The 26,986-nt window shown below is 36.0% G+C and overlaps 1 protein-coding gene across 1 annotated transcript in view; it reads right to left on the bottom strand.

The window, feature by feature from the left end:
• Window positions 1-26,484, bottom strand: part of IKZF3 (IKAROS family zinc finger 3) — an 86,975-nt gene extending 60,491 nt beyond the window's left edge. The window contains exons 1-2 of the mRNA XM_045985710.1: window positions 26,308-26,484; window positions 1,449-1,502 (exon numbers count right to left, since the gene is read on the bottom strand). Coding sequence (XP_045841666.1) covers window positions 1,449-1,502; window positions 26,308-26,314 — 61 coding nt within the window. The 5' untranslated portion in view covers window positions 26,315-26,484. The remainder of the gene's footprint in view (window positions 1-1,448; window positions 1,503-26,307) is intronic.
• Between the last annotated feature and the right edge of the window lie 502 nt (window positions 26,485-26,986).

The following is a 26,986-nucleotide window of genomic DNA, read 5'->3' on the forward strand; positions in this document are numbered from 1 at the left end:
AATGTCCCTCCTAATGTTCAATGAAATATTTATTGAGTAACAATTATATACAACAAATAGTCAAAGATACTGAATCCTATGGCATTTAAAGCTAGGTGAAGTAGGAGAAGTGACTAGAAACTCTGGGGTGGCATTCCTTTCAGCTGCACCAATGACTGAACACATGGAGTAGGACTTTTGCTGGAATCCAGTAGTAAAATGGAAACATTTCATAAAATCCATGATGAAGAAGTGCTAAAACTATGGTTATCATGGACTCATGTTTTTATTTATAAACACATTAAATTGCTCATTTCTGCATGTTGTAATATACTCTGTGAACTCTAAAACACTGTTCTAAATAGTAGCTCACTTTTCTCAAGCTCAGCATGACTAAGATAAAGTGCACACCTGAACAACTAACATGAGGTACAGGTTCAATTAAAATAAAAGGTTATAATTGACAGTATAATTGACAAAAAGATACTTCAGTGATAAATTTTGTAATATAGCATAAATTTTGATCCAAAGTGAGTTAATCAATCCAGAAAACATAGAAGTTATTTTTAGGAAAAGTTTTTAAATGTTTATAGTTTATTCTGGAGAAGGAGTCAGCAAACTATAGCCTGAGACCCAAATCTAGCCATGACTTGTTTTTGTATGGGCCCAGGAGGTAAGAATGGTTTTTACATTTTTTAAGGGTTATTTAAAAAGTAATGTGATAATTGACTCTCTTCTTGACTTATTTCACTCAGCATAATCCCCTCCAGTTATCACATGGTTTCACTTACTTTTGGAGCATAAGGAATAACATGGAGGACATTAGGAGAAAGAAAGGGAAAGTGAATTGGGGGAAATCAGAGGGGGAGATGAACCATGAAATACTGTGGACTCTGAGAAACAAAATGAGGGTTTTGGAAGAAAGGGGTGTGGGGGGTTAGGTGAGCCTGGCAGTGGGTATTAAGGAGGGCACATATTGCATGGAGCACTGGGGATGGTGCATAAACAATGAATCTTGGAACACTGAAAAATAAAATAAAATTTAAAAAAAATAAATAAAAAGGAATATGAAACAGAAACTATATATGGCCCCCACAAAGTCTAAAAATGTACTAACCTTCCCTTTACACAAAAAGGTTTGCTGACCTCTATCTATAGTGAAAAGCACAAGTAGATAAAACAGAAGCTACTACACCATTCAACCAAAACTGTCTTTATTTAAACCAGTCCATTAAAAAAAATTTTTTATGGAAAAACAACAACAACAACAGTGATCAACATTAAGTAGGGTGTGATTTGGCCCAATAATGCCAAAGAATTTATGTAATCCAAATGGATGAGTTATTTTTGTGTCAGAAAGAGACAAATTTTTTCCAACATACTCCCATAGCATTTTCACTGTGATCAGAATATTCTTCTTCCTTTGGTAATTTCAGTAAAGATATATTTCTAGAAAGACCTGATGTTACCTGTGGACACAGATTGTTCCTGAGTGCTTTTCAGTTCCACATTTGGTTTTGTATCTGAAAAGAAAAAGAATTATAAATATTAGCTACTTAGAGTAAATTTTTTCTAGATTTGGAGCATTTAATAAGGATGCCATTTTGGAAGCTTTAGCAGATTTCCTCTTCAGAGCAGGACTGTTCTTTCCTCCCTCTATCCTCCCTAAAAAGTACCTCAAGGAGAATAAAAGGAATTATCTATACAGTAATTGTATTTTAAAGAGATTAAGAGGAAAAAATTATTACTTTGTACTTAACATTTCTAGTACTTTTCCATTTTTTTCCTGAAGATGTGAGTTCCCATCTGATACCATGTTTCTTTAGTCAAAAGAGCTTCTATTAGCATTTCTAGTCATGGAAATATGTGAGTGACAATTTTTCTTGGTTTTCATTTATTTGTAAATATCTTTATTTTGCCTTCAATTTTAAAGATTTTTATTTATTTATTTGAGACAGAGAGAAAGAGAGACAGCAAGTGAGGAGTGTGGGGAGGGACAAAGACAGAGGAAGAGGGACAAGCAGACTCCACACTGAGTGTGGAGTCCAATGTGGGGCTTGATCTCAGGACTGTGAGATCATGACCTGAGCCAATATGAAGAGGTGGATGCTCAACAGACTGAGTCACCCAGGCATTGCCTCCACCCCTTTTTAAAGATTTTTTTTTTAATTTTAAAGGATATTTTTACTTGATACAGAATTCTGGGTTGACAGTTTTCTTTCAACACTTTAAAGATGGCATTCTACTACTTCCTAGGCTCTATTGTTTCTGATGAGAAGTCAGTGATGTTTGTATTATTTTTTTCCTATATATAATGTATTCTTTTTCTCTGAATGCTTCAAGATTTTCTCTTTATCTTTGATTTTCAGCAATTTGACTATGATATACCTAGGTGTGATTTTATTTGAATTTATCCCACTTAGGATCACTAAACTTCTGTAAAATTATGTTTTCCACTAAACTTGAGACATTTTCAGCCATTGTTTCTTCAAATATGTTTCCTCTTCCATCCTCTTGCTCCTTTCTTCTAGGACTCCAACTGCATGTATGTTAGATTTTTTAATATTTTCCCACAATTCCCTGGGTGTCTGTTCTCCCCCCACCCCAATAGCTTTTCTTCCCTCTGTGTTGTTCAGATTGAATACTTTCTTTTTTTTAATTAATTAATTAATTTTTAAGATTTTATTTATTTATTTGACAGGCAGAGATCACAAGTAGGCAGAGAAGCAGGCAGAGAGAGAGAGAGAGAGAGAGAGAGAGAGAGGAGGAAGCAGGCTCCTTGCAGAGCAGAGAGCCCGATGCGGGGCTCAATCCCAGGACCCTGAGATCATGATCTGAGCCGAAGGCAGAGGCTTAACCCACTGAGGCACCCAGGTGCCCCGGATTGAATACTTTCATTGATATGTCTTCAACTGCACTTCCTATTTCTCCTGTCATCTTAATTTGTTAAGTTTGTCCAGTGAGTTTTCTATTTCAGATATTATAACTTTTAGTTCTAGAATTTCCATTTTGTTCTTTTATCATAGTTTCCTTGCCAAGATTTCCTATCAGTTAATTCATTACGAGCATATTTTCCTTTACATCTTTGGGTATAATTAGCGTAGCTGTTTAAGATCCTTTCTTCCAGTTCCAATATCTGTGCCATCTTGAGGTCAGTCACCATTGATTTCCTTTTATCTTGAGTATGGGTCCCATTTTCCTACTTCTTCGTATGACTTAATGATTTTGGATTGTACCCTGGACATTATAAAGGAAATGTTACAGAATTTCTGGATTCTGTTAAATTCATCTGGAGAGTATAGGAGTTTTTCTTTGTTTATTTTACTTTTTAAAGCATGCAGTTAACTTGCTTAGACTCAAACTCGAATTCTGTCTCTAGTGAGCAGCAACTAGAGTAACCAAATGTTCTAGCACACCTGGAATTGAGGATTTTTCTAGATCAGAGAATTTTCACAGCCCCAGGGAAATTGGCACAAGCTGGTATCTTGCAGAGGCATAAATCTCTGTTCAATATTTTAGCCTCAGATGGGCTGCTCAGAGTGTGACCCCATATATGTGTGGTTCAGTGATCAGCTAGAGATCTGGAGCAGCCAGAGTATTTACAGATAAAAAAGCCATCTGCCTTTTTCATACCAAGATTTCCCTCCTTCCTTCCCAGCCTGCTATGGTTGCTATGGCTTCTTAAGCTAGTGTAACTGCAGATTATCTACCCAAGTTTTGGTCACCCTGAGGCTAAAATTGGTGCCTACCCTTGGGTTAAAACAAACAAACATAAAAACAGCTTGGTTCTGACATTTTCCAATGCCTTCAGGTAATAGATTTTTTCATATTTTGTCCAGAATCTATCATTGTTATCTGTTGGAAGGCTGGGTAAATAGGAGATACTCCTCCATTGCTGGAAAATCTTCTTTGTTCTTTATTTTAATGATGATCATATACCCAAAACTGTTCAGGACAGTATTAATTTTAAATATTCAATACTGTTGTCTGGTCATATTTTAATTTTTGTTTTGAAAAATAAAGTCACTGTATTTATATTGTTTTAGTCTTAAAATTTTAGCAGATTACCCATTAGAGGACAGCAGCAAAGCATAAAGGCAGGGAAAGTACACATTTTTAAAATAAGCAAAGGAGCAGCCTGGTATGGCGTGTCAAAACCTAAGATGGGAGAGAGCAATATCTATGCAAGGAAGGGACAGAGCCCACGGCAGGCTGCTAGAGACCAACTACCCTGAAGAGTATGACATATGGAATGGGCAGTCTGAATGAGTTAAGGACAGATTCCATATGGAAAGCAGACAAATGGGAAATCAGAGCCTGAGTAGGCTAAAGAGGGCATTCAGGCAGGAGAACTGCCTGACTGGAATGCTGGAGTCAAAGAAGGATAAAGAAGGTATCCAAGATAAGGGACAGCTTAGCATGAGTCAGAGCCTAAGCATGATATATAGGATATCTATGCATAGAGGTGGCCTGGTGTGGGTTTTAAGAGCCTAAGTGGGTTAAGCAATGCACCTACATGGGGACAGTGGGCAGAGCTTCCATGCATAGGGGTGCTCCAGTGTAAAATACCAGAACTTGAGTGGAATGAAGAGGGCATTTATATATTAGGGACAGCCTTGCATTAAGGTGTCATAGCCTGAGCAGTTGAAAAGAATGTCCACATAGCACCATACCTATTGTACGGGATGTCAGAACCCAAATGAGGTAAGGAAAGCATCCGTGCTAAGGAAGGGATGATAGAGGCAATGGATGATTGATTGTATAAAGAGGCTTGATCAAGTAAGTAAATATAGCAAGGATAAGAGCCAGATTTTTCTCTGTCAGAGAAGGGCATTACAAATACAAAAAACCCTGTGGTACTGTTTTGGAAATGAAGGTACTGGTGTGAACATGTGACTTCTACTCTATATAACAGATATAAAATACAGATGTAAATGTGTGTATATGTATATGGATAATATATACATATAGTCCCTAGCCCTGTCCACTGAGAGCACGTAGGAGCAATGACACCACAACAACTTCTGGCATCCAGATATTAACTTCTAAATATCATTCTCCACTTAAAGAAACCAGGCTCCTTGGAGAAATGGCTTGGAGAAATGGAAGGGAAAAGTATAAGATGGGTCTGGAACATTTTGTTGTGTCGCAAAGCAAGGAAGTGCTTCCAGAATGAAGAGGATATGTTAAAGGATACAGAAATCATTTTGAAGGGGTTTCCATTGGCCAAATCTGAGACAGGGGAAGTATCAAAATAATAATGATAGTACTGGATTGTAGCTTACTGAAAAAAAACAAATTCATGAGTCCATATTGACATTAATAAGTAAGTAAACTGAAAGTCAGATGATGAATGGAATATTTATATAGTTTCAAGGTGCTTCTCCCAAATTACTTATTATTACAAAGATGAAAAGAGCACTACTGTAACTAAACAAAGTGATCATAATCAATAATGGGACAAATGAAGGTTATGTGCCATCTGATAACAAAAGGCAGCATCACTTCTGTGATATTTCTGCCAAACACATATAAGATTAATCTAACCGTGAGAAAATGAACTCTGAGCAATATTTGACACAATAACTAGCTTTGTAATACCCCAAATTGTCAAGGTCATGAAAGATTGTAGAACCAAGAAATTGTTCCAGACTGAAGGAGAGTGAAGAGACTTGACAACTAAATCCAATGTGTGATTCTGAGCTGACTCCTCCTGCAGTAAATTAACACTGAGGAAACAAATGGAGAAATCTGAATGGGGTCTGAGGATTAAATGGTAGATACATTTATGAGTGTTTATTTCCTGATTTGGACATTGTTTTACGTTGTGTAGAAGTAGTACACTTTAGTACATTAAACTTTTCAAGCATGATAGGGCATCATGTCAGCAACTTAGCCTCTAAATTCTTGAAAAAATAGTTTTTGTACTGCACTGCAACTTTTCTGTAAGTTTGATAGCGTTTAAAAAAAGTTTAAAAAAAAACTAAATGTGAAACTTTTAACTGCACATGAAAGGGATTCGTAACAGGAAAAAAAAGAAAGAAAACTAGCTCAAAGGTTTCACATAAACAACCTTCATGTGAAAATATCTTTTAGTTACTGCAGAGCAAGGTGGCTTTTGATTTGGTGACCTAAAGGAAAAAGGTCCCAGTCCCCTGAATCTTTTAAAGTCTCCGACAATGGCATTTAAATAGCTCTCAATATTTTTTCAAGCAGGCTTTGTGTGCTGTAAATAACACCAGAAACAACTTAGTACAGTCTCTAAGAGAAAAAGGAGATTCTGACTACCTTAGTATTCAGAAGTTAAAGGAAACATTAAAACCATTTATAATCAGGCTACATGGATGTTCTCCTTAGGCACCCCCCAAAAAAAAAAATAAATAAATAAAAAACATAAAGACAAAAGAGATTGAAGTACATTTTTTCCACCTAAACTTAAAGGTCCTCATATAAACATGAAGCCCGGTAGTGGGTAGTGAAGGAATTTCCAACCGAAGACTAGAAACCTGTTAAATATTTCTAAGCACAGCAAAAACTTTTCAGTTTTTAATGGATCATTTTGTAATTTCTTTAACTTCAGTCCAAACCCTCAGAAATGTTCTATTTGATGGGGTCTGCTAGGGTCTTTTTAATATGTTGGCCATCAACATAGCTTTAAAATATTTTCCAAAAGAATCCTCTAAAATGTTAAGAACGAAGTGTCCTTACATTTCTTTTGAAATAAATATAATTTCCTGTGCTGATGTTTACACATAAATGGTGCCAATGATGGAAGAATTCCAAAACGGGTTAATTTTGTTTAAGTATAAATATCCTCCCAAAAAAATCTCCTCTATTTTCTACATCTCTTCTCTTACTTGATAAGTAAATCATACTCCTGCCTCAAGACCTTTATATTTACCTTTCCTTCTGGCCAGAATGCTCTTTCCCTAGACCACCATGGGGCCCACTTCCTCTCTTCATTCAGGTGTGTGCTCAAAATTCACCTTACCAAACAAGCTTTACTTAACTACCTTACATAAAACATCATCCTCTATGGGTGGGGGGAATGGGGAGGTGGGGAAGGGTGGGTAGGTGAAACAAGTGATGGAGATTAAAGAGTACTCCTATCATGGTAAGCACTGAGTAATGTAGAGAATTGCTGAATCACTATATTGTATACCTGAAACTACTATAACACTGCATGTTAACTCTAGTGGAATTAAAATTAAAAACTTAACAAAAATGTCATCCTCCATTATATGTTCTTTTCTTTTACCCTCCTTCATTTTTCTTCATAAAATCTCTTCATTGTCACCACCTGGCACATATACACACATATTTGGGAGGGGTTGGGCAGAGGGAGAAGGAGAGAGAGAATCCCAAGCAGCTTCACACTTAGCACAGAGCCCAAAGTGGGGCTTGATCTCACAACCCTGAGAAAATTACCTGAGCAGAAATCAAGAGTTGGACACTTAACCAACTGAGCAACCACGCACTCCTTGTCTATATTTTTTATTGCTATTTTGCTGTATCTTCAGGTCCCAGAAGAGTGTTTATTCATGACTGACACTCCATAAATATTTATTGAATGAAAACATGAATTTTTGCATCTCTATCATTTATCCTTATGGACACACTAGATCAAGGTTCTGCAAACTACAACCAACACCTATTTCTGCATGGCATGTGAAATAAGAATGGATCTTTACCTTTTTTTCCTCCTCTCCTCTGCTGGTTTTTTACATTTTTATTTCATTATATTTTATTTTATTTTGGTTTTTATATTTTTAAATGGATAAAAAATTAGGATACTGTTTTATGCCACTGAAAATTATGAAATTCAAATTTCAGTATCCAAAAATAAGGTTTTATTGGAACACAGCCAAACTCCTTCATTTATGTGCTGTCTATAGCTGCTTCTGTACTCCAATGGCAGTCAAACAGTTGTGACAGAGACTATATGAGTCAAAAAGCCTAAAACAATCACTGGTCCTTTGCAGAAGCCCTGCTCTAGATTTGTTATTAATACTAATACTATATCATCCAATACAGTAGTCATGTGTGGTGATTTAACTTTAAATGTAAATTAATTAAAATCAAAAATTTAGTTTCTCAATCACACCTGCCACATTTCAAGTACTTAACAGAACATGTGGCTAGTATTACTATATTGGACAGCACAGATTAGGAACATTTCGATCATCACAGAAAGTTCTACTGAATGGCTCTGCTCTAGATTTTAGAATATCCTGCCATTGCTTGGGATACCACTGTAAAGCTATTTCTTTAAAACAAACAGTAAATCTCTGGATCAGGAAAAATTAAATCAAACCACATATAAAAATTACAGATGCCTGGGTGGCTCCATCGGTTAAGTGTCCGCCTTTGACTCAGGTCATGATCTCAGGGTCCTGGGATCGAGTCCTGCATCAGGCTCCCCGCTCAGCGGAGCTCCTGCTTCTCCCTCTGTTTGCCTCTCACTCTGCCTGCTGCTCCCCCAGCTTGTGCTCTCTTTCTCTGACAAATAAATAAATAAAATCTTTTTAAAAACACATATAAAAATTAAATATAAAGCAAAATTTTAAAGATACTATGTCAGGAAACAACAGTGATCATCTTCTACCAGTATTTCCAAAATCCCTGCAATTGGAATTTCAGGAAAAAGTTATGGGTTCCAGTAATGCAGTAATCAAAGATATAAAGCACTGAGACAGCACCTTTCATACTCTTTGAAATATTAATGTTACTTTTTGGAGGGTAAAAAAACAAAAATGAAGCAAAAACAAAATACTACATGATGCCAAACACCCAGATACAATATTTTAAAAATATACTTATATGTATGTGTACAAAGAAATATTTAGCATCATATTACCACTAGGGTTATTTTGCTATCATTAGATAAAACTATTTTTCTTATCTTATTTATTTATTTTTGAGATATTATTTATTTGAAAGAGAGAGAATGAGAGAGACCGAGCATGAGGGGGTTGAGGGTCAGAGGGAGAAGTAGACTTCCTGCTGAGCAGGGAGCCTGATGTGGGACTAGATCCCAGGATTCTGGGATCATGATCTGAGCTGAAGGCAGTCATTTAACCAACTGAGCCACCCAGGCACCCTTCTTATCTCATTTAAAAGACAGAATTGGGGCGTCTGGGTGGCTCAGCGGGTTAAAGCCTCTGCCTTCAGTCTGGTCATGATCCCAGGGTCCTGGGATTGAGCCCCGCATCGGGCTCTCTGCTTAGCTGGGAGCCTGCTTCCTCCTCTCTCTCTCTCTGCCTGCCTCTCTGCCTACTTGTAATCTCTATCTGTCAAATAAATAAATCTTTTTTTTAAAAAAGACAGAATTATAATCTAGCAGTAAATCCTAGCAAACACTCTTTTCCAATCATTTACCCTCTTGCCCTTCCCACAACTAAATAACTAATATCCTGATATGGTTTAATTAAATCATCAGTGTTATCCATTGACCCATAAGACCTTATGTCTTAAATAACAAATCTTATAAAAGGTATAACCATTCTATACTGAGATAGCTGACAAATGTATTGGACTGTCTTCTGAAGCTTTCCAAGTACTCCAGAATTTCAAAGCTTTACTAGCAATCCCAAACGGTTTTCTACCAGTATTGAAAACCACTCTTCATTGTGTTTACTGAGAGATGACAATTTCAAATTTGTTTTTATTCCTTCAGACTCTCTTCTCATTGACAAAGATGCCTCTGAAAACAATTTCACTTGTTAGAATTTTTTGTTAAGATACTGAGATTTTTCTCAGAGATTCTAGCATTTTATGTACTGCTAAATGAAAGGAGGTAGACTACAAATAAAATTTAAACTTGGAAATGACAGCAGTCCGGTTAATTGAGAATTCATCAAAGTTCTTGGGTGAAAGTTTTTACCTCTTAGCTCTATTATAAATTATCTATGAACAAAACCAAATATTTATATTGCCTACAAAATTTGTAATCATATTTTTAACTCAAATGGTTGTAAACTTGCCTTTATTTTAATACTATTATAATTACCATTCAATTAAGAATACCAGCTAACAAAATTCTGTTCTTAGTTTCAGAAATCAGATTTCTATTCACTGGTCTGTTCTCCTGGTAGAAAGTGTAGGTGTTAAAGAAGAGCCAGATGTTAAATCTTAGAGAAACTCCTGTGCTGAGTTTGCCAGCTGCCAGCGACACTGATGCCTGACAGCTGCCAGAAAGCTGTCTCTCAGTGTTGACACTCCTTTCAATCTTCATAACGGTAAACTGACTGCCCTATCCACATGCCTCTTTTGAAAAAAATATTCTCCCTTACATAAAACGTTCACTTTTACTTTTTTACTAAAACCTTTGGAAATTGAATCACTAACTACAAAAATGCGTTCAATCGCAACAGTAACAGTCAGTACAGTAAACGTGGCAACGCAACAAAAGTATGAGTTACTATTTCTGAAATCATAATTTATCCATTGACCCATAAGACCTTATGCCTTAAATAACAAATCTTATAAAATGTTTTTATAAGTTCTCTTAATACTACCACTTAAAATCATTCCTGGACTCTTAACACTGCAAGAATAATATTATGTATAATGTATAGTATAATATTATAATGTATAATGAAAAATGACCTCTATAAACAATGAAATTAGAATATCAGCATTAGAGTGGTTATCTTAGCTATCTCGCCTCTTCTTCCCCTGAATTTCCTCAAATATCCCATTTGGGTTGCACAGTCTCCGCTTAGACACTTCCAATAATACAGAATGTTATTCCTTTCCATTTCAGAAAAACTCAAATGGTTAAAAAAAGTTCCTCCTTAAATATAGCTGAACTCGAATTTCCTGAAATGTCCATTTCAGGTCCTAGTTCAGCTCTCTGGAAACATACAGGATAAATTATCATTCAGATGCTACCACTCAGTTCCTAACAATGTTATGAGAGCTTTCTTCTGAACTTGGTTTTGTTTGCCTCTGGCTCTCCAAAAACGGGACATCCAGCACATAGTCCAGTGGCGCAAATGAGATTTCATATTATCTCACAGTATTTCTGCAAGACAAACAGGTGTAGTGGAAATTTATTATTCTCCTGATTATACACACCAAATTCAAGACACAAAGAAAGACCAAAAAATACAAAGTCACATAATTGTCTAGGGGTATGATGTCAGAGACACATTAAGAAGAGAAGGATTCATGTCTTGAATTACACCTTAGTTTCAAATAATTTAAACAATGTTTTAAAGTATTCTATATAAATTATACATTTTAGAAGTAGGTCAGATATTGCAAACACTTTAGTTGATTATGATGAAGGAGAAAGGAAGATATAAAATGAGAGTAATTCCTCTAACCCCAAAATACTTCCTTCCTTTCTACCTTGGGCTAAGGTAAAAGTTAAGAAATAGCAAGGTTTGGGACGCCTGGGTGGCTCAGTTGGTTAAGCGGCGGCCTTCGGCTCAGGTCATGATCCCAGCATCCTGGGATCGAGTCCCACATTGGGCTCCTTGCTAGGCAGGGAGCCTGCTTCTCTCTCTGCCTCTGCCTGCCACGCTGTCTGCCTGTGCTTGCTCTCCCTCTCTCTCTCTCTGACAAATAAATAAATAAAATCTTTAAAAAAAAATAGCAAGGTTTACTTCTGTAGGGACACCGGATCAAATACAACCCACATCACCATTCCAGTTTTTCCTACCTTATTCTTTTTAAAGAAAATATCCCATTTTCTCCCTAGATTAAACGTCTAATGAGGAAATTAAAGACTGTTGGGCACAGGGCTAAAATAAGCAATGCAACATCTAGTGTTCTTTTCTTTAAAAGGTAAATTACTCTAAAATTGTAGAAAAATAAATATGCTTTTATTTTACCATGGATATCATGTGCCATCAAACAAACATGTAGAGAGAAAAGGAAGAATGGACATTTCATGTTATTACTTCTTAAAAAGAAAAGTGCTGGGCACCTGGTGGCTCAGTGGTTTAAGCCGCTGCCTTCGGCTCAGGTCATGATCTCAGGGTCCTGGGATCGAGTCCCACATCAGGCTCTCTGCTCGGCAGGGAGCCTGCTTCCCTCTCACTCTCTCTGCCTGCCTCTCTGCCTACTTATGATCTCTCTCTGTCAAATAAATACATAAAATCTTTTAAAAAAAGAAAAGTGCTAAAATGATTGAATCCAACATATTGCAAGTAAGATTTTCATCTTATAACCACAAAATATATAGTTTCTGTTATAAAATAACTGGGGTCAAAAACAATCATTCTTTTTGTTTTTTTTTTTTTGGTTTTTTTTTAAGATTTTATTTATTTATTTGACAGAGAGAGATCACAAGTAGACAGAGAGGCAGGCAGAGAGAGAGAGAGGGAAGCAGGCTCGCTACTGAGCAGAGAGCCCGATGCGGGACTCGATCCCAGGACCCTGAGATCATGACCTGAGCCGAAGGCAGCGGCTTAACCCACTGAGCCACCCAGGCACCCCAATCATTCTTTTTGGATGCCTGGGTGGTTCAATCAGTTAAGTGTCTGCCTGCGGCTCAAGTCACAATCCCAGGGTCCTGGGATCGAGTTCTGCATTGGCTCCTTGATCAGCAGGAGGCTGCTTCTCCCTTTGCCTGTCTCTATCTCTCTCTCTCGCTCTCTCTGACAAGTATATAAATAAAATCTTTTTTAAAAAAATCATTATTTGACATAGGTAATAAAGCTAAATGTGAAAGTTAAAACAATCAAATTTCTAGAGGAGAATATTTTTATGGTCTTTGAGTAGGTAAAAATTTCTTAAACAGGATGTAAGAGGCACTCAATTCCAAAAGAAAAAAAATTTTATATATTTGTCTTAATTACAGTTAAGAATTCTACTTATCAAATAGATTAAGAAAACAAGCAATTTACAGGCCGGGAGAAAAAATTTGTAATACACATCTGACAAAGTACATATTTCTTTTCTTTCTTTCTTTTTTTTTTTTTTTTTTGTTTTGGTTTTGGTTTGTTGTTGTTGTTTCTTAAAGATTTTATTTATTACTTGACACAGAGAGAGAGATCACAAGTAGGCAGAGAGGCAGGCAGAGAGAGAGGGAGAAGCAGTCTCCCTGCTGAGCAGAGAGCCCAATGTAGGGCTTGATCCCAGGACCCTGGGATCATGACCCAAGCCGAAGGCAGAGTCCTAACCCACTAAGCCACCCAGGTGCCCCTGTTTTTTTTTTTTAAGATTTTATTTATTTCTTTGACAGAAAGAGAGATCACAAGTAGGCAGAGAGGCAGGCAGAGAGAGAGGGTAAAGAAGGCTCCCTGCTGAGCAAAGAACCCAACGTGGGGCTTGATCCCAGGGCCCTGAGATCATGACCCAAGCCAAAGGCAGAGATCCAACCCACTGAGCCATCCAGGTGCCCCCAAAGTACATATTTCTAAAACTTTTTTTTTAAAGATTTTATTTATTTATTTGACAGAGAGAGATCACAAGTAGGCAGAGAGGCAGGCAGAGAGAGCGAGAAGGAAGCAGGCTCCCTGCCAAGCAGAGAGCCCGATGCGGGACTCGATCCCAGGATCCCGAGATCATGACCTGAGCCGAAGGCAGCGGCTTAAACCACTGAGCCACCCAGGCGCCCTCTAAAATATTTTTTAAATGTCTATAAAATCAGTAAGAAAAATACAAACAACCCAACTTAAAAAATTGTACAGAAAACTTAACAGAACTTTAGGAAAGAGGATATCCAAATGGCCAATAAACATATGAAGAGGTATTAAATATCATTATTTATCAGGAAAATGCGAATTAAAACCACAATGAAATACCACTACACACACACCAGAATGGCTAAAATTTTAAAAGATCGACTGACAATAACAAGTGTTGGCAAGATGTGGAACAACTAGAACTCTCCAATATTGCTAGCGGGAGGGTAAACTGGTCCAACCACTTTAGAAACTATCTGGCAGTATGTATCAAAGCTAAATATATACCTAACCTATGACCCAGAAATGCTAGTCCTAAATCTATATCCAAGAGAAATGAATGTATATGTCCATCAAAAGACATGCATATGAAGGTTCATAATACAGACAAACACTGGAAACAATCAAATGTCCATCAAGAGTAGAATAAATATACAAATTGTGCTATATTCATACCTTTTAATAATAAAAGAAAATTAACTACCAACAAATGTAACAATGTGGGTAGATCTCAAAAGTATGTTGAGCGGAAGAAGCCAGACACCAAAAAAAGCTCATACTGTATGATTCCATTTATATGATTTTCATATATGGAACTCAAGAACAGGAAAACTGATCTATGATGGTAGAAGTCTGAATAACATTTAACTTGGGGCAAAGGGGGCATACAAATTATAAATGAGCACATTGGAACTTTCTGGGGTGATGCAAATGTTTCATAACTTGATCAGAAAGGTGTGTATATATGTAAAAATTAATCAAGCTACATAATGTAAGATGTGCACTTCATTGCATAAATTCCTTAATTTTTAAAAAATCTGTTGAACACTCAAACATATTCAAATATCTAAAATCGCAGACCTTAGAATTGCCATTATAGCACTATCTCCCCACTTTCGAAAAAAGTGAATTTCAAGGTTTTCGCATGCTTCCTTGTAGAAGAGTACAGATTATACCAACCATTTGCTAAATGCAGAGCCTATATCTTAAAAATTCTCACAGTGAGGAAATGTATTTACATGGCATGTGTTCAAGTAGTTATGAAGATATATTCAGTGATAGCTAATACTGCAATCAAACTTCCCTGAGAATTGAGATTTCAAGATTTGTGTCAATTTTGTTCCTGGAGTTGTTGTTGTTGTTGGTGGTGGTGGTGGTGGGGTGTGTGTGTGTGTGTGTTTGTGTTTAATAAACTTAGGCTACAGATAGTTTAACTGTCATTAATTGTTTTCGAAAACAAAAACAAAATCTCTTGATCCACATTTCTCTCCAACAACAACTCCACTTACTTCTCTGCTTCTTTCCTAGTTAAACTTTTGGGGGAAATGGTCTGTACCACATTTCTACTTCCTCTATTCCCATCTTTCCTTTAACCACTTTAAATTTGGCATCCACCCCCCACCACTCCACAGAAACCACTTTTGTTAAGGTCACTAGCAAGTTTTATGTTGCTAAAACCAATTTGCACTTTTTCCTCCTTATATTACTTGATTTTTCAGCAACATTCAACATAGCTGACCACCTGCTCCTTCATGAAACACTCCTATCTCTTGATTCCATTACACCACACTCTTCTAGTTTTCCTCCCATCTTTCTTCTCTTTCTCTTTTGCTGGCTCTTCCTTTTCTACCTGACCACCTAAATTAGATGTTTCTTAGAGCCCAATCCTGAGCCCCCTTCTTATGATACATTCTTTAGGTGATCCCATCTACTCTCATGGCATTAAATATCACCTATGTGCTGCAGATGACCAAATTGCTATCTCTAACCAAACCTCTTATTTAGAGGAGAGGTTCAACAAACATGTCCCTGACCATTAATCTCCATGTTAGCACTCTATTTCCTTCATAGCACTTACATGATTTTAATTATTTCGTTTGTTACTTACTTATTGGGAGGAGGTGTCTGTCTTTCTTACCCAACTATAAATTCAATGGCCAGCAAAAGCACTGCCTATCTTGCTTACTATTGTATTGCCAATATTTTGTATACATGGCATATAATAGGCATTCAATAAGTATTTTTAAAATGAATAATGAATGAAGATTTCTGATTTTGGGGTTAGGTTGTGTTATAAATACTGTATTACAAAACAAAAAATAAATGTTATAAAGCTTTTTGTTACTCAACTATCTCTTAAAATCAGCATTTAAATAAAAACTATATGCTAAATATGTATATAAAGATGATCTACCACTACTAATCCAACATGTGCTATGAGACTGATGATAGGCTACACTGATACTTTTCAAACTGTGGGCAATGTTTATAAGACTTCAACATGCACTAGAATTCCCCAAAAATCTTGTTAAAATGCAGATTCTAATTCATCACGTCTGGCCTAAAATTCTGCATTTGTAACAACCGCCAAATGTTGCTAATGCTGCTGGTCCACAGACTATATTTCTATTAGCAAGGGTCTAAAGGATTTTTTAAATGATTTATGAACTGAAATAAACATTTGCTGGGCCTCACCTTTGTGTCTAGTACTATGCAAGGTGATTTTCATATGCATTATCTTATTTAGACTGTGGCTATTCTCTTGTAGTATAGTAAACTCAGAGCGGTTTCAACCTTACCAAGGCCAAGTATCCTCCTTTTGTTTTTTATTTTTTTGCACCTCATGGTTATATTTATTTGTACCACAAAGGAAACAACACGTCTACAAGTACATAGCGATACTCCATGTTCCCATCTAACAGAGCTTCTGAGATTTACAGCCAGACTAATGTGCCATCTGATGTATACTCAAAGTAAAGTTGGTTAATGGTGACCATGAATGGTGCAGGACTCAAAGCTTTTAAGGCTTTACTTCTTTTATCAGCACTCCTGATTTTATAAATGATAAAGCCCATCAACCCCATTCCTACCCAAATCTCCTGGCAAACTTGGGTATAGTAGGGCTTCAAGGGGAGCCAAATATTTTTAACAAGGCTTTGAAGCGTCTCAGCACAGAACCCCTAGTTCAGGCCACCCTCACCCACACAGCCAATGATCTGGAAAGAAGAGTCCCCCTTTTAGAAAAATATTTTATAATACCTCCTTTATCACCATGAATTAAATACAACCTATCCATACATGTAAGATTTTTCCTTTTTTTTTTAAAGATTTATTTATTTATTTAAGAGAGAGAGAAAGAGAGAAAGCATGAGTGGAAGAGGCAGAGGAAGAGGGAGAGAGAATCCCAAGCAGACTCTACCCTGAGTGTGAAGTGCGACAGGAGGCTTGATCCCAGGACCCTGAGACCATGACCTGAGCCAAAGCCAAGAGTTGGAGGTTCAACCAATTGTGCCACCCAGGCACCCCTTTAAGCTTTTAATAAAGCCACATTTGTCAAGCAAAGGGGAAAAATGATAATAAAGTTATCTGTATTTCAATAGATAAGTATGCCAGCACAATTATTTTAGAACAGATAATAAAGTAGTCATATATATTTGTAGAATCACCATGAATGCAAGACCTAAAAATACAGAAGGATACAGGTTCCATCAATAATGGCAAAAGAGCCTTGGCTCTGAACATAATAAAGATCATCTTCCCTTCATTTATATAGTAATTGCATTCTTAGGCAATTTAGACTGTATTGAAACCATGCAAAAATACTTACTGTTTATCCATAAAATGGAGTTAGATTCTGACAGTCATTAGACATAAAAAGTTACTGAGTTTCAGAAAAAGGGAAAAACTCCAACCTGGAATGAAGGATGGCTTCCTAAAAGGGATAGCATTTGCAATAGAACATAATGAATGAACAAAGATTTCAATGGGATTGTGGTGCTATTAACAGTGATGGGAAGTCAGGAGAAGTTGGTTTGGGTTGAAGAGATGAATTCGTTTTTGGGCTTGCTGGATTTGAACAGCATTAAAAAAAATGAGAGGTTAGGAAAAGTAATGCATATTCAGGGACCACTAACCAGCCCACTAACAGTAGAGGACAGAGGACACCACTGGCAAGGTATTTTGAAGTTACATTGTGGATTTTCTTAAATGCCCTACTAAGAAATCCTTAAAATGGTTTTTCAGTAGGGGAGTAACTTGATATTTTAGGATGATCATTTTGGCAGTAATCCCCAAAATGGATTGAAGGAAGTAAGTCTAGATTCAGGGTTACCAGTAGGAAAAAAACATGTAACAGTCTGAATCCATAGTTTTCAAAACGTGTTCTATGGAATTCCATGAATATAGAACTCCACGGCAGAGGGCTCCCACAGGTGCCACTCTGTTTCAGGAGAAGGAAAGGGCTAACAGTAGTCTGTTGCTCACTCCTTCATCTCAACTGGAACATCACCCTTGCATCTGTCCCACAAAAGATTTTTGTATAAAAGCGTGCTCTGTTGATAAAAATAAATTTTTGTCATTTTTTGTGTGTCTCATTCAATTCTTTTTTTAATATAATTTTTTAATTTTTTTTATTAACAGATAATGTATTATTAGCCCCAGGGGTACAGGTCTGTGAATCGCCAGGTTTACACACTTCACAGTACTCACCATAGCACATACTTTCCCCAATGTCCATAACCCAACCACCCCCTCCCTATCCCTCTCCCCCAGCAACCCTCGGCTTGTTTTGTGAGATTAAGAGTCTGTTATGGTTTGTCTCCCTCCCGGTCTCATTCAATTCTTGTTGAATGGACCATGGCATACCTCAAGGAGTCATCATATAATATCAGTGTCATTGTATAGAGTACTTGACACAAGATCTATAAGCATTACACTAATTTTTACTATAAAATTTTTTAAGTCATTATTGTTCCATTATACAGAGTATGTCTCCACCCCTAAGTTAGATTACCTGTAAAAATTCTCTAGGTTTGCTTAGGTTTGGGACAAATAGGACCACATTAGGTCATTGATGTTTGCAATGGAAAACCATGGAGTCCTTTGAGAAACTCCAAATTTCTTTAAGACGTGCGTGGATACTGTTGGCTAGGCTAGCACAGAAGCTATATACTTGTGTACTCTGGTTTCTCAGTACTACTAATTCAAATTTGTGGTAGGACTCCTATATACATTATCCTATTTAAATCTTTACAAATTTCTGGGGCACCTGGGTGGCTCAGTGGGTTAAGCCTCTGCCTTTGGCTCGGGTCATGATCTCAGGGTCCTGGGATCGAGTCCCTTGTGGGCTCTCTGTTCAACGGGGAGTCTGCTTCCCTCTCTCTCTCTCTCTCTCTGCCTACTTGTGATCTCTCTCTCTCTGTCAAATAAATAAATAAAATCTTTTTAAAAAATCTTTACAAATTTCCATGTATTCTTGTGTTCCTTCAGGACACTCACAGAGTCAAAACAGAAGGTTTATTCATAAATGCCAATGGCCTATCTTGCTGAAGTACTGTTTACCAAACAAGCTCACAATCTTGTTTCTAGAATGCATGAAAAATGTTAAAATGGTGACATATCCTAATTCTTTTACCCATTAATTCTGGGGCATTTTGTTTTTATGGTGGCAAGCAGAAGTGTGTTGGTCAGGATGGTCCATGAAGTCTTTTGTCCTACTGAAATGATTCTCAAACCAAGAGAGAGGATCAGTGGCTTACACCACTCTCTCACCTGGTCCCCTTGAATCTGCTGGCATACAATTGCTTTAGACAACTATTTCTTGTAGGCCAATGGGCCAGCTATTTCTCAAGGATTGAATGATACAGCATAATATTCACAGTGCCAAAATAAAGTTAGGAACCTTAGTCTTAACAAAGGAAGTTGTAGAGCCAAAGGAAGGGGTTCAATTTCTAACAGTCATAATTTCTACAGAACTTGCTGAATCCTGGACAACAGTGGCTTCCAGAGACTACTTAGTTAAAAAGTATGTTTCTATCCCAGTAGTTTTTAAACTTTTTTTGAAGAAGCACTTCATTTTTCAAATGAAATCTTACATAGATTACCATACGTAAAACAGATAAAGTGGTAGCTTAGTAGTATACAATACAGTAAGTTCAAATATATAATAATTATTGAAAAGTGAAACAATGAGAATAAGCTGTTTTAATAAACAAAACCCAAAAATCTATAGATAGATGAAACTTGCAGCTTTATATCAGCTTCAAATACATACACTACTGTGTTTTTTCAATTTGTCAATATGAAAATGAAGATGCTTATATATAAAAACTATTACCACTTGCAAGTGTTTCACCTTATTATTTCAGAATAGTTTTTAAAGTATTACCTGAAATTTGAAAGAGGATGGAAAAATAACCTTTCTTTCAAAGTTGTCACTAAAAATATCTAATGTTTACATTTTAAAATTATGAACATAAAAATCAGCAAGAAATAACCAACCTTACAATAATTATTTTAAAAATTTATAATATAGAATCATGATGTACCATGCTCACATTCTTATTATTGAGCAGTTGGTTACGACACTGTGGTAAAAGCATGTTCCAAGCACATTAGCCTGAGCCTTTATGGGCACTTACTTAAATAGAGGGAATAGGAGAGTTAATGATGTTCTTACTTACATAATTTTACATGAGCAATTATGCACAGGAAAAAAAATACAGGTGCCGAACCACAATCTTACTCGTCACATTTACAAAATGTTAATATTTCAAAGAGTTTCAAAGAGTTGGTAAAAACAAGTTTTATTTTGAGGTCAGAGTATAAATTTATACATTGATAATCTTCAATGCATTAAAATTTGGTAAATGATACTCATGAAAGTCAAATAAAATTTAAATCAAGTTAGCTTCTGATGCACATTTATGGTACTATCTACATCGTATGCAAGCATAAAATCAACTATTAATGGCTATTAGTGAGTGATTTCCTAATTACAGAGATAAAGGCAGATGATAATAAAAATAATTGTTAGGCATAAGAATTAGTAACTTTCAGTTTTCAGACCAGAGCTATTATATATAGCTGTGATGTAACTCCACATCTATAAACTATTTACAGATTTATGAGCATGATCTTTTTTTCATATCCACTGACTCTATATGACTACTATTCTATTAAACTATTTTGATGGGCCAAAATATTCTGATAAGTTAATAATCTTTCAAATAGGTATCACTTGGCAAGTGAGCTGATAGTGCTGCAATGGAAAACTCAAATTAAGAGAAATATGTTGTCAATTTTAAGAATCAAAACACTTGTTATAAAGAAATAGTTTATTGTGGAAAGTACAGTGCTTCACTGAAATAAAGAATGTAGCAAAAAATTTTTAAATCCAAAAGTTAGAAGACACTATATTATTCTACCCAAAGTAGAGCCAATATTGGATTAGAAAAAGATGGTAGTATTCATATTGTTGGATTTAGCCAACATTCTAAACTCTTCTACCAAACCTTTAAGAGCACCACTGACAAATTAGCCAGCAGAATTAGTTTCAGTGTCACTCTTCTCCTTATTTTCTTTACCCTAAAAGCTGAACAAATAATCAAATGACCAAACACACAGGCAACTCATTCATTAATTTATTCAATTAATATGACCATAGTTGTACTATGTGCTAAGGAATGGGCTGATGATAAAAAGATGCTTACACTTTGGAACCTGACAGTCTAGAAGGAGCTACAGTTATATTAATAACCAAAATAAGCAAGAAATCTAGTTAAATAATCTTTAGATTATTAAGAGTTACAAGTAGAAAATATAGCTTTATATTGCTTCATCACTGATGCTATGGAAATATTTTCAGTTTTGTTTATTTTTTAAAAGTTTCTGTATAAACCCACAAATAATCTGATATGCCAAAAATTTCAGCTTTAAGAACATATATTAATAAACATAATTTGTGATATGTTGCTAATTCTATTGATATAAAAAGTTGGGAGATAAACTGATTTTGAATTTTTGACAATGAGCAAAGAGTATTGTTTCATAAACACATTTTATTCTTTTTCAGATCCATTTTTAAACACCTACTTTTTTTTAATCTCTTCTAAGAGGAACACATATACATATATCCACTATAATTCAGTATCAACTTCAAATTCTTTTGATTTACTCTACACTACTTCGGACTCTAAGAATTTTAATTTTGGATGCAGAAAGTAGATTTCCATTAATGCTGAAAATTACCTCATTCAAAATCATGGGAACTAAAGTGTTTTGATAATTATATAGTAATAATAACCAAAAGGTATACATTGGTCATATTTTAAATAATCTACATATAATAGAAATGTAATTATTGTTTCATTATTTCATTTTTTTTAGAGATTCAAAAACCTTAGAGTCATCCTTATGGTTTTTAATTTTTATAAATATACCTGTTAGGGGGCGCCTGGGTGGCTCAGTGGGTTAAAGCCTCTGCCTTTGGCTTAAATCATGATCCTAGGGTCCTGGGATCGAGCCCCGCATCAGGCTCTCTGCTCAGCAGGCACCCTGCTTCCTCCTTTCTCTCTGCCTGCCTCTCTGCCTACTTGTGATCTCTGTCTGTCAAATAAATAAATAAAATCTTTAAAAAAAATAATAAATACACCAGTTAGTAAAAATTTATATTTTTAAAAAGCTAGATAGCAGATTGATCTCTATGTCCTTGTGATGTTTAGGATCTCTTTTCAAAATAATTAATGAATTCTTAATACCAAAAAAATCCTTTTATTGAGCACCTACTACAGGCAGGTTTCTGTATTAATCTCTCAGTTCTTCTCATACATGATCTAGAACTACAGCTTGAGTCAGGAGCCAATTAACACTGGATATCTAACAAAAGATGTATGAATAATCTTTTAGTCCTAAATAAGTGAATATATACAGTTAATATATTGACAAGTTTATAATAATGTATTAAAAAGGTATTACTGGAAAGTTGTATGCTAATTTTATGGTATCATCTATATCTTACTGACTGAGAAAGCAAATTTCTGTTCATATTTGATCCATATTTTAATGGACTAATAAGTGATCCTGAAATCTGTCAATATGAAGTTAATAGATTACATTAGATTTTAGGGATAGTTTAGCCAAAAAACCCAATAACATTTTTGTTTTCTTGGCTTTCTTTTCTGTTATACTATTTAATTAAGTACTTTAAAAATTTTCTGAGTTCTATCAAAAAATTGCTAGCACCAATAAACTACTACTCATAAAAATTAATTAAATAAAAGGCATCATAATAAACATAACAAAAGTTGTTTTTCAGCACTATTTTCTTTTTTTTCTTTTAAAGGTTTTATTTATTTATTTAACATAGAGAGAGAGATCACAAGTAGGCAGAGAGGCAGGCAGAAAGAGAGGGGAAGGCAGGCTCCCTGCTGAGCAGAGAGCCTGATGTGGGGCTCGATCCCAGGACACTGGGATCATGACCTGAGCCGAAGGCAAAGGCTTTAACCCACTGAGCCACACAGATGCCCCTCAGCACTATTTTCTTAATTAAATGCAACAAAGTCTGAGGTTCTTTTATGAACCAAGAACTATTCCAGGAACTAAGTACACAAAAATAAGACATATTCTCTGCCCTCTAGAAGGAAAGATCAGGGGGAATAAATATTTAAATCAATAAATAATTTCAATACAATTGGCAGAAATAGGCACAGAAAGGAAAGGCTCTTAGCTTAGGTGAAAGAAGGTGAGAGACCAGTAGGGTGACCACCAGAAGGCACCAGAGAAGGTCATCAGAAGGAGGGCATCTGCAGAACCTTCAGAGTGATGATGCCTGAGCAGAATATTGAAGGACAAGTAAGCATAATCAAGTATAGAATGGATTGAAGACTTCAGTGAAGAAAGTGTGAAATCCCATGTTGGATCATAGAAAGCACGAACAGGAATCTTCTAAAATTATGTTCTATCAGGATCCTGTGGCCTTTCTGTAGCTTTTGTTCTTTTGAACTTTACCATTTCATCCTTCATATGCTCATAATGGAGGGCTCAGTAAACTCCACCATTTGGAGGCTACATCTCTGTAAAAGCAACCATCCAGAGCATAGAAAGGGACTTAGAAATGAAAAATGGCCTCCACAAAAGCCATGTGGTAAGAAGCAGAAGCTGACATCAAGAAGACAAAATTTGTTCAATAATCCTGGAATATTTAGTGTGGGGGCATTCAACTCTACAGTTCAAAATGCCTGCGAGATTATAATATAGAATAATAATACACCACCTGATGGTCAGAATAGTAACCCAGGGTCACCAAGATAAAGTTATCCCTTGTGTACCTTGTTTATAAGACAGGCGGTTGTGTAATAAATACACTTAGAAAGATCTCTATCCAATATAGTTTTAATAGAAAAGTTTTATATTAAATAAGAAACATGTCAATACCTATGAAATTTTTATTTGTGAACAACTTCATTTCTCAACCATAACAGATAGAAGAACTACTGTTATTACAACACAAATAACAAAATTTAGCAACATCAAGAGTCTTCGGACAGAAAATATTTCAGATCACAGATTGTGAGAAAAGAAAAAAGTTATAGTTCCTGAGCTATTTATTATATGTACTAACTTTTCATTTTTATATGACAAAATTTCCATTTCAAAAGCTTATGTCATCTGACATCTTCACAGATAGAATGTCTCAATAAATGTTTGCTGAAGAATGAATTTTTAAAAAATTTTATATGCTGAGGGAATGACTGACTAAACAGCTTTACATTTCACAATAAACTGTAGCATGTTAATTTGATCACCAAATTAGGCAGAATATAAAGGTATTCCATAAAGTATCCTACTTTCTTATACTGCCAAGAAATTAGAGGTATACACTGTAGTTCAAATCTCTGTATTTTGAGTCCAAAATGTCAAGATAGTATAAAAATATTTTAATATGAAGCACATGGGCCAGATTAGTCAATCTCAGTCAGCTATAATGAACTAGATATTTTACTACATCACCTACTCCATCTTCAAGGACCTGATGATAGAAAAGCCAAATTCACATCATTAATCATTTTTAAATTTTATTTTTTGATTTAAGTGTTGAAGTTTTTCCATTAAGCATACAATATACTATCCATCTCTATGGACCTATGAATTTAATCTAGATATCTAAACACACAACTGATCACTGCCTATATCCTATATCCCATCTTTCCCCCTTTATAGTTTGTACATTCTAACTCAAATTCTAGTTTGAGTTACTAGTTTGAGAACAAGTGTTCATTCCTTTCTTATTCAGACAGTCTTTATTCAGGCTTATCTAAAAGTTTGTTAGGGACATTACTATCCCAAATTATGCTATTAAGCTAGTAATTTCTTTATTTCACATTAAGTGAATTCAGGAGTATTAACATTTACTGGGAAATACTCTCCTTCCCACAGATTTACACTATTCTGTATGTTAGTCTGGAGAAGCGAAAGGACTAAGAAAAAATAGTGTTGAATATTGATTTATAACTTCACAAAAACAAATTTAGCAACTCATCTATAATAATGAAAGCATGAGAGTTTTTAAAATTATTTTTTTGTAATGTATAGTGACATAATTTTTTCCTGTTCTTGGCCAACCAGACCTTTACATATTAACAATTACACTTCATAAACCATTTTTAAATATTCACAATGTGAAAATTTAGAGTTGCTTTAAAACCCCAATAATTTAAAATTAATAGCATAGTTTTTCATAAGAGAAAACACCTGAAGCATTATTCATGATGGCCATTTAAAAGTTTCCATATCCATACTAAACACATTGACTTGTTTGGCATTCTATAAGGAAAAAAAAATTATATGGGCCACAGCAGTTAGAAAAATTGTAAGCATACCCATGTAAATACTTCAGGATCATAATATTGCATTCAATTATATTATGGGGGGGGAGCTCTACCTCCTGTACCTTGTATCCCAAAATATTTAATCAAATTTAAATAACTTCATATATTCTAGATTCAGAGTTGCTAAAGATCAAGGTTAATTGACAACAGAAAACCCTTCGATTATTATGAAAAAATCCATGTTATTCATAATATTTATCAAATTAACATTTTTATTAGGTGTCTATCTCATTTATTAAGACAATGAATATGTTTCTCACAAATTCTGATCTTTGAAATATCATCACCTTCCCCGACTTGAAATGCATCTGCCATTTTCAAGGTTTTACAAACACTTGTGGAAAAGACCACTGAGAAGTTTACAATAGTAGTGTGAAATTTTAGTTACCCAATTAAGTATATACTGTAAAATTTTTGAGAAGCGAGGAGTTTCACGACTTTCAAAATTAATTCAAATGAAATTTTTTAATTGAGCTTGATTTTTGCTTTGGGTAGAGAAAGATCATTAGAAGACAGAGTTCTAAGGGAACCACCAGTGTCAACCACATAAAAATTTACCCTTCTCATATGATAGCATTTACTCTTAGAAGAAAAAAACTGTCACGTTTCATTCTAAATAAGTCACTCAGATTAGCATAATTCCAATGGACACTGAGGCCATGGAGGAAAAAAAGCATCCAAAAAGATCAGTGATTCCAACCCAGTTTGCTGCCATTTTAGGGACGCCCCACAAGTACTCTTCCTCTGCAGACTTCGAGTTGACCCCTCATGTCTGACAACCCTTAAGACATAAAACTGAGGAGAAGTTATCACTTTCCAAAGTTAGGTGGGGACTTGGGGGGGGGGGTGCTGTATGAGAGATGTATGAGACCCGACACGCTTTGCCTTCTGAAATACCTCATATTTACTTTTGACAAAAGAAATAAATAGAAGCAAAACCGAGATTCAGAAGGAACTCTCTCTGCTGCGTGCACCGGTCGAACTTTTCAAAGACCCCTTAGAAAAGAAGCGGGCTGGAGGCTCACCTTCCATCTCGCCGCCGGGCTGGGCTGGGCTAGGTTGGATTGGAGTTGCGCTCTGGCTCCCCGGCGGCTCCACGTGCTCCTGCCGTCGCCTGGACGCAGCGCGCAGCTGGCGGGAGATTCCCGGCGTGGGGAGTCCCCGGGATCCGGCAGCCGCGTCGGCGCAGATTGAAAGGGGCAGGAGCCGGCGACCGGCCGGTGCGCGGGGTTACAGCGGCGCTGGCTGGCGGCGGCTTTAAAGTACGCTCGCCAAGGACAGCCTGAGGTTCCGCACCTCCAGCCCCCTTTTGAATGTCAAACCTGAGAGCCAGATCTGATGGAAATGGCGCATCAGTAAATTGTCCCGAAGTATCTATTTAAGAAGGATAATGGATGGGAGGGTAATATATGGGGGGAGGGACGATCTGGATTGTTTTTCTTAAGTTCAAAGTTTAAGTTCAAAGAGGTTTGTCTTAAATTTAACAAGATCTGGAACTTTTGGTCTAGATTCGGGGATGATAGCCATGAATATCGTCAAAGAGAACTCACTCCGTTTGAAGTCTTATGTTTTTCTTCCTGTTTTTCTTTTCACATGATAATTCTTGGTCCAAGTTTTCAGAAAACTCTAAGACAGTTCAAAGGGATTTGGGCACTTTTATCAACGTTTTCATTTCGGGAAGCAAAAATTCTCTCACTTTTGTTT

This window comes from Meles meles, chromosome 18, assembly GCF_922984935.1.
Source record: "Meles meles chromosome 18, mMelMel3.1 paternal haplotype, whole genome shotgun sequence".
NCBI classification, from domain to species: Eukaryota; Metazoa; Chordata; class Mammalia; order Carnivora; family Mustelidae; genus Meles; species Meles meles.